Here is an 8,882-nt window from a genome sequence, read left to right as displayed (position 1 = left end):
CTCATTCTGGTGTGCTCACAGTGGGTGCAGCTCCACCTCTAAGAGTTCTGGGAGCACACAAACACTGGTAGGTTGGCCCACACATGGAGTCAGGGCTGAAATCCAAGCCGATCCAAGTGGGAATTCAGAAGTAGTGCTGAAATCTGAGTCTTCTCCCTGTGGCTGTGGCTGTGCAATTCACAGATTGACCTGCTGCAGGTGGCTTTACAAACTCAGTGCCTGCAGGACATCTGAGCAGTTTACTGGTTATCCTATGGCTAGGGTGGGTGTTGTGATATGGGCTGGCTGCAGGCTCTTCTGGCACATATATGTGGAGATGGAGCCAGGATCTGGGCTGACTCAGTAGCTCCCACAGCGGGTCCAGGCACACAACTATGGTAGTCCTGGTGCCTGACTTCAGCGGTTCTGTGCCAATGGATCTGTGCTAGTGGCATTGTGAGCACAGTGACTGACAGACACCTGGGCCAATTGCCTGAATTCCCATGGTGGAAGCAAGGCCAAGGGCAGTGTCAAAAACAGTGTACTTTGTGATCCCACACAAGAGGTGACAGGCAACACCAGAGTGCACTTTCCAGTGGAAAGCCTCTAAAGATGAATACTCAGTGGCTCCTCCCCCAGCAGGGGTGCTCCAGTCCCACGTACCTCACAGCACAGTTCAGAAATGGATCTGGGGGTGTCTACTTCAACAACTGGGGAGGAGACCCTGCATTGAACAGGGTTGTGACAACCACAGAGCAAAGAGGAGGCCGCACTAAACATCCAGTGCAAGCTCTGGTCACCACAACAATTACATGCCCTATCAAGGGGATAATGGCCAGCACACACTGAGGAAAGACAAGACAGGAATCCATACTAAAAATAGCCCTTGCAGCAAAAATATTAGACTCACAGAGGCTACACAGGGATGCTCCCACATAAAAACAGCCCTTCAAGAGATATGGGAACATATGTATATGTATAACTGATTTACTTTGTTATAAAGCAGAAACTAACACACCATTGTAAAGCAATTATACTCCAATAAAGATGTAAAAGACCCGAGCCCTTCAAGACCACAGTAGATAGAACTACCAGATGACCCAGCAATCCCACTACTGGGCATATACCCTGAGAAAACCATAATTCAAAAAGAGCCGTGTACCACAATGTTCATTGCAGCACTATTTACAATAGCCAGGACATGGAAGCAACCTAAGTGTCCATTGATAGATGAATGGATAAAGAAGATGTGGCACATATGTATAATGGAATATTACTCAGCCATAAAAGGAAATAAAATTGAGTTATTTGTAGTGAGGTGGATGGTCCTAGCTTCTGTCATACAGAGTGAAGTAAGTTTGAAAGAGAAAAACAAATACCATATGCTAACACATATATATGGAATCTAATTTTTAAAAAAGGTTCTGACAAACCTAGGGGCAGGACAGGAATAAAGACTCAGATGTAGAGAATGGACTTGGGGACCCAGGGAGGGGGAAGGGTAAGCTGAGATGAAATGAGAGAGTGGCACTGACAATATATACACTACCAAATGTAAAATAGATAGCTATTAGGAAGCAGCCACATAGCACAGGGAGATCAGCTCGTGCTTTGTGACCAACTAGAGGGGTGGGATAGGGAGGGTGGGAGGGAGATGCAAGAGGGAGAGGATATGGGGATATACGTACACGTATAGCTGGTTCACTTTCTTATACAGAAGCAACTAACAAAACAATGTAAAGTAATTATACTCCAATAAAGATGTTAACAACAAAAAAAAAAGACCACAGTAGATAGCTGTTTCTCCTAAACTCATAGAGTCAGAGACACATAAATGAAATGAAGAAGCAGAGGATCCACTCCCCATTAAAAGATCAAGAGAATTCCCCTGAAAGAACAATGAAAGTGACCTCTCCAGTCTACTGGACCTCGAGTTCAAAAAGGAGGTAATGAAAATGCTGAAGGAATTAAGAAAGACTATTGACAGAAATTCAGATTACTGTAGGAAGGAATTAGAAACTATAAAGAGGAGCCAATTAAAATTAGAAAACTCATTTGCTGAGACAAAAGCTGAGCTAAAGGCAATAAATAGCAAGCTGGATAAGAAGAACAAATAAATGATCTGGAAGATAGAATAATGAAAATCACCCAATCAGAACAGCAGAAAAAAAGACACATTTTTAAAAATGAAATCAATATACTAGACTGGTGGGATAATATAAAGTGTGCCAAGCTATGCATAATTGGCATCCCAGAAGGAAAAGAAAGAGAAAAGGGGATCAAAAATGTAAGAAATTATGGCTGAAAATTTCGCAAACCTAAAGAAGGAAACAGATATCCGGTTACAGGAAGAACAGAGGGTCTCAAAGAGATGAACCCAAACAGAACTATGCCAAGACATATTATAATTAAAGTGGCAAAAGTTAAAGAGAGGATTCTAATCATAGCAAAGAAAAACAAAGAGTTAATTAAAAAGGAACCCCCATATAGAGCTATCAGCTGATTTCTCTACAGAAATGTAGCAGGACAGAAGGGAGTGCAAGATATACTCAAAGTCCTGAAAGGGAAACCTGCAACCTAGGATACTCTACACAGCAAGATTATCATTTAGAATAGAAGAAGAGACAACGAATTTCTCAGACAAGCAAAAACTAAAAGAATTCAGCAATACTAAGCTTACTTCCCCCCAAAATATTGAAAGACCTTCTCTAAATAGAAAAAAAGCAGAAATCTATAGGAAAGAAAATCACAACTGGAAAGTAAATCACTTAAATAAGCTAGTACACAGATTTTTTAAAAATCAAAAAAAAAGTTGTGAAAGTGATGGTAACTACAATGAACAGCAAAACGGATAAACATGAAGCTGTAAAAGAGGACATCAAAATCATAAAATGTGGGGGAGGAGAGTAAGAAAATGTAGATCTTTTTTTAGAATGTGTTAGAGCCTGTATGACTACAGGTCTAAAGCAAGTAGATATAGTAATGGGTTAATATACTTGAAAAACAGCGTAACCACAAATCAAAAACATACAATGGCCTTTCTGCTCATGGACGCCGCCGAGTAAGCATCGTTTACATCTCCCCCCTCCTCCACTGCCGTCACGTCTAAGTCAGAGTCACCCAAAGAGCCCGAACAGCTGTGGAAGCTCTTCATCGGAGGTTTGAGCTTTGAAACAACCGATGAGAGTCTGAGGAGCCATTCTGAGCAGTGGGGAACGCTCACAGATTGTGTGGTAATGAGGGATCCAAACACCAAACGCTCCAGAGGCTTCAGGTTTGTCACATATGCCACTGTGGAGGAGGTGGATGCGGTCATGAATGCAAGGCCACACAAGGTGGATGGAAGTGTTGTGGAACCAAAGAGGGCCATCTCAAGAGAAGATTCTCAAAGACCTGGTGCCCACTTAACTGTGAAAAAGATTTTTGTTGGTGGCATTAAAGAAGACACTGAAGAACATCATCTAAGAGATTATTTTGAACAGCATGGGAAAATTGAAGTTATTGAAATCATGACTGATCAAGGCAGTGGCATAAAGAGAGGCTTTGCTTTCGTAACCTTTGATGACCATGACTCTGTAGACAAGATTGTCATTCAGAAATACCACAATGTGAACGGCCACAACTGTGAAGTAAGGAAAGCCCTATCTAAGCAAGACATGATTAGTGCCTCATCCAGCCAAAGAGGTCGAAGTGGTTCTGGAAACTTTGGTGGTGGTCGTGGAGGTGGTTTTGGTGGGAATGACAACTTTGGTCATGGAGGAAACTTCAGTGGTCAAGGTGGCTTTGGTGGCAGCTGCGGTGGTGGTGGATATGGTGGCAGTGAGGATGGCTATAATGGATTTGGTAATGATAGAAGTAATTTTGGAGGTGGTGGAAGCTACAATGATTTTGGCAGTTACAACAATCAATCTTCAAATTTTGGACCCATGAAAGGAGGAAACTTTGCAGGCAGAAATTCTGGCCCCTATGGTGGTGGAGGCAAATACTTTGCCAAACCCCGAAACCAAGGTGGCTGTGGTGGTTCCAGCAGCAGCAGTAGCTATGGCAGTGGCAGAAGGTTTTGATTACTGCCAGGAAGCAAAGCTTAGCAGGAGAGGAGAGCCAGAGAAGTGACAGGGAAGTTACAGGTTACAACAGATTTGTGAACTCAGCCAAGCACAGTGGTGGCAGGGCCTAACTGCTACAAAGAAGACATGTTTTAGACAATACTCACATGTATGGGCAAAAAAACTCGAGGACTGTATTTGTGACTAATTGTATAACAGGTTATTTTAGTTTCTGTTCTGTGGAAAGTGTAAAGCATTCTAACAAAGGGTTTTAATGTAGATTTTTTTTTTTTGCACCCATGCTGTTGATTGCTAAATGTAATAGTCTGATCATGATGCTGAATAAATGTGTCTTTTTTAAAAAAATGTGCTGTGTAAAGTTAGCCTACTCTGAAACCATTTTGGTAAACTACCCCAACAGTGTGAAGTTAGTATTCCTTCAGGGTGATGCCAGGTTCCATCCAAAATTTATTTACAACCTGCTTTGGTGGAGAAGCTATCGTCTTCTGAAACCTTGGTGTCGTTGAACTGACAGTTTATGCGTTGTGACCTGGAGTTCACCGTAGAAAGGGTCACCCAAGCCAAGTCATGGAGTTTTTTTGATTATTAATATATGATTGTTGGCACATCCTATGCAATATATCTAAATTGGATTATGGTACCAGATATAGATGGGAATGAAGCTTGTGTATCATCCATTATCATGTGTAATAAATAAACAATTTAATACCCTCAACAAAAAACATACAATAGATTCACAACAATCAAAAAGAGAAGACAAGCATAATACATAAGACAATCATCAAACAACAAATGGAAAAACAACAAAGAAGAAATACAAAATCAAATGGAAAACAAGGTTTAAAGTAGCAACAAATACCTAACTATCAATAATCACCTTAAATGTCAATGGACTAAATGCTCCAATCAAAAGACATAGAGTGGTACATTTGATTAAAAAAAAAATATGCTGCATACAAGAGAACCACTTTAGGGTGAAGAACACACATAGATTGAAAGTAAGGAGATGGAAAAAAAATATTTCATGCAAATGGAAATGACAAGAAAGCGATGATAAGAATACTATATCAAACAAAATAGACTTTAAAACAAAAGCCATAAAGAAAGATAAAGAAGGACACTGTATAATGATAAAAGGATCAATACAAAAAGAGGATATTACACTCGTTAACATATATGAACCCAATTAGGAGCACCTAAATACATTAAAAAATACTAACAAATATAAAGGGAGAAAATGATGGGAAGATGGTGGAGTAGAAGGACATGTGCTCACTCCCTCTTGCAAGAGCACCAGAATCACAACTGCTGAACAATCATCAACAGGAGGACACTGGAACTCACTAAAAAAGAAGCCCCACATCCAAGGACAGGGGAGAAGCCACAATGAAATGGTAGGAGGGGTGCAATCACAATAAAATCAAACCCCATTGCTGCTGGGTGGTTGACTCTCAAACTGGAGAACTTATACCACAGAGGCCCACCCACTGAAGTGAAGCTTCTGAGCCCCATGTCAGGCTTCCCAACCAGGGGGTCCAGCAACAGGAGGAGGAATTCCTAGAGAATCAGACTTTGAAGGCTGGTGGGATTTGATTGCGGGATTTCGACAGGACTGGGGGAAGAAGAGACTCCACTCTTGAAGGACATGTACAAAGTAGTGTGTGCATCAGGACCCAGGGAGGGAGGGGTAACCCCATGAGAGACTGAACTGGACCTACCAGCTGCTGTTGGAGGGTCTACTGCAGAGGTGGGGGGTGGCAGTGGCTCACTGCGGGGACGAGGACACTGGCAACAGAACTTCTGGGAAGTACTCCTTGGTGTGAGCCCTCCCGGAGCCTGCCATTAGCCCCACCAAACAGCCTGTAGCCTCCAGGGCTGGGTCGCCTCAGGCCAAACAACCAACATGGAGGGACCTAGCCCCACCCATCAGCAGACAAGCAGATTAAAGTTGTACTGAGCTCTGCCCACCAGAGCAACACCCAGCTCTACCCACCACCCATCCCTCCCATCAGGAAGCTTGCACAAGCCTCTTAGATAGCCTCATCCACCAGAGGGCAGACAGCAGAAGCAAGAAGAACTACAGCTCTGCAGGCTGTGGAACAAAAACCACATTCACCGAAAGACAGACAAAATGAAAAGGCAAAAGACTATGTACCAAATGAAGGGACAAGATAAAACACCAGAAAAACAACTAAATGAAGTGGAGATAGGCAGAAAAATGATTCTTCCAGAAAAAAGAATTCAGAATAGTGATAGTGAAGATGATCCAGGACCTCGGAAAAAGAATGGAGGCAAAGATCTAGAAGATGCTTAACAAAGACATAGAAGAATTAAAGAACAAACACCTAGAAGAATTACAGAACAAACAAACAGAGATGAACAATACAATAACTGAAATGAAAAATACACTAGAAGAAATCAATAGCAGAATAATGAAGGCAGAAGAACGGATAAGTGACCTGGAAGACAGAATGGTAGAATTTACTGCCATGGAACAGAATAAAGAAAAAAAAAATGAAAAGAAATGAAGACAGCCTAAGAGACCTCTGGGACAACATTAAACACAACAACATTTGCATTTTAGGGGTCCCAGAATGAGAAGAGAGAGAGAAAGGACCCAAGAAAATATTTGAAGAGATTATAGTTGAAAACTTCCCTAATATGGGAAAGGAAATAGCCATCCAAGTCCAGGAAGCACAGAGAGTTCCAGGCAGGATACACCCAAGGAGAAACACGCCAAGACACATAGTAATCAAATTGACAAAAATTAAAGACAAAGAAAAATTATCAAAAGCAACAAGGGAAAAATGACAAATAACATACAAAGGAACTCCCAGAAGGTTAACAGCTGATTTCTCAGCAAAAACTCTGGAAGCCAGAAGGGAGTGATGGAAGGAACGAACCTACAACCAAGATTACTCTACCCAGCAAGGATCTCATTCAGGTTCAACAGAGAAATCAAAAGTTTTACAGACAAGCAAAAGCTAAGAGAATTCAGCACCACAAACCAGCTCTACAAAAAATGCTAAAGGAACTTCTCTAAGTGGGAAACACAAGAGAAGAAAAGGACCTACAAAAACAAACCCAAAACAATTAAGAAAATGGTCATAAGAACGTACATATTGATAATTACCTTAAATGTGAATGGATTAAATGCTCCAACTAAAAGACACAGGCTTGCTGAATGGAAAAACAGACCCATGTATATGCTATCTACAAGAGACCCACTTCAGACCTAGGGACGCATACAGAATGAAAGTGAGGGGATGGAAAAAGATATTCCATGCAAATGGAAATCAAAAGAAATCTGGAGTAGCAATACTCATATCAGGTAAAATAGACTTTGAAATAAAGAATGTTACAAGAGACAAGGAAGGACACTACATAATGATCAAGGAATTAATCCAAGAAGATATAACAATTATAAATATATATGCATGCAACATAGGAGCACCTCAATACATGAGGTAAATGCTAACAGCTATAAAAGAGGAAATTGACAGTAACCTGATAGTAGTGGGGGACTTTAGCACCTAACTTACACCAATGGACAGATCATCCAAACAGAAAATTAATAAGGAAACACAAGCTTAAAAGGACAATAGATCAGACAGATTTAATTGATATTTATAGGATATTCCATCCAAAAACAGCAGATTACACTTCCTTCTCCAGTGCACATGGAACATTCTCCAGAATAGATCACATCATGGGTCACAAATCAAGCCTCAGTAAGTTTAAGAAAATTGAAATCATATCAAGAATCTTTTCTGGGCTTCCCTGGTGGTGCAGTGGTTGAGAGTCCGCCTGCCGATGCGGGGGACACGGGTTCGTGCCCCGGTCCGGGAGGATCCCACATGCCGTGGAGCAGCTGGGCCCACGAGCCATGGCCGTGGAGCCTGCACATCTGGAGCCTGTGCTCCGCAGCGGGAGAGGCCACAGCAATGAGGGGCCCGCATCCCACAAAAAAAAAAAGAATCTTTTCGAACACAACGTTATGAGATTAGAAGTCAATTACAGGAGGGAAAAAACGTAAAAAACACAAACACAAGGAGGCTAAACAATAAGTTACTAAGTGACCAAGAGAGCATTGAAGAAATCAAAGAAGAGGCTTCCCTGGTGGCACAGTGGTTAAGAATCTGCCTGCCAATGCAGGGGACATGGGTTTGAGCCCTGGTCCAGGGAGATCCCACATGTCATGGAGCAACTAAGCAAATAAGAAATCTAACCTTACACCTAAAGGAAGTAGAGAAAGAAGAATAAAGAAAACCCAAAGGTAGTAGGAGGAAAGAAATCATAAAGATCAGAGCAGAAATAAATGAAATAGAAACAAAGAAAACAATAGCAAAGATCAATAAAACTAAAAACTGGTTCCTTGAGAAGATAAGCAAAATTAATAAAACTTTAGCTAGAAAGTTAAAGAAAAAGAGGGCGAGAACTCAAATCAACAAAATTAGAAACAAAACAGAGAAGTTTTATTTGGCACAGTGGTTGAGAATCTTCCTACCAATGCAGGGGACATGGGTTCGAGCCCTGGTCTGGGAAGGTCCCACATGCCGCGGAGCACCTGGGCCCATGAGCCACAACTACTGAGCCTGTGTGTCTGGAGCCTGTGCTCCACAACAAGAGAGGCCACGACAGTGAGTAGGCCAGCACACCACGATGAAGAGTGGCCCCAACTCACCACAACTAGAGGAAGCCCTTGCACAGAAACGAAGACCCAACACAGCCAAAAATAAATTAATTAATTAATTTAAGAAAAAGAAAATATGAACAGACCAATCACAAGTAATGAAATTGAAACTGTGAATAAAAATCGTCCAACAAACTAAAGTC

The 8,882-nt window shown here is 41.5% G+C and overlaps 1 protein-coding gene across 1 annotated transcript; it reads left to right on the top strand.

Annotated features, from left to right (window-relative positions):
- Positions 1-3,063: 3,063 nt before the first annotated feature.
- Positions 3,064-4,756, top strand: LOC111179872 (heterogeneous nuclear ribonucleoprotein A1-like). Its single transcript, XM_022583810.2, is given in 2 exon segments — positions 3,064-4,037; positions 4,039-4,756. Coding segments are annotated over 2 exon segments (876 nt in total). The 5' UTR covers positions 3,064-3,215; the 3' UTR covers positions 4,093-4,756.
- The last annotated feature ends 4,126 nt before the right edge of the window (positions 4,757-8,882 follow it).

The sequence above is a fragment of the Delphinapterus leucas genome, chromosome 1 (assembly GCF_059928025.1).
Source record: "Delphinapterus leucas isolate spDelLeu-1000000601 "Yukka" chromosome 1, BTC_Dleu_Yukka2, whole genome shotgun sequence".
In the NCBI taxonomy this organism is placed as follows: Eukaryota; Metazoa; Chordata; class Mammalia; order Artiodactyla; family Monodontidae; genus Delphinapterus; species Delphinapterus leucas.
The sequence above is the reverse complement of the archived record's forward strand: the minus strand, read 5'-3'. Positions and strand labels throughout refer to the sequence as shown.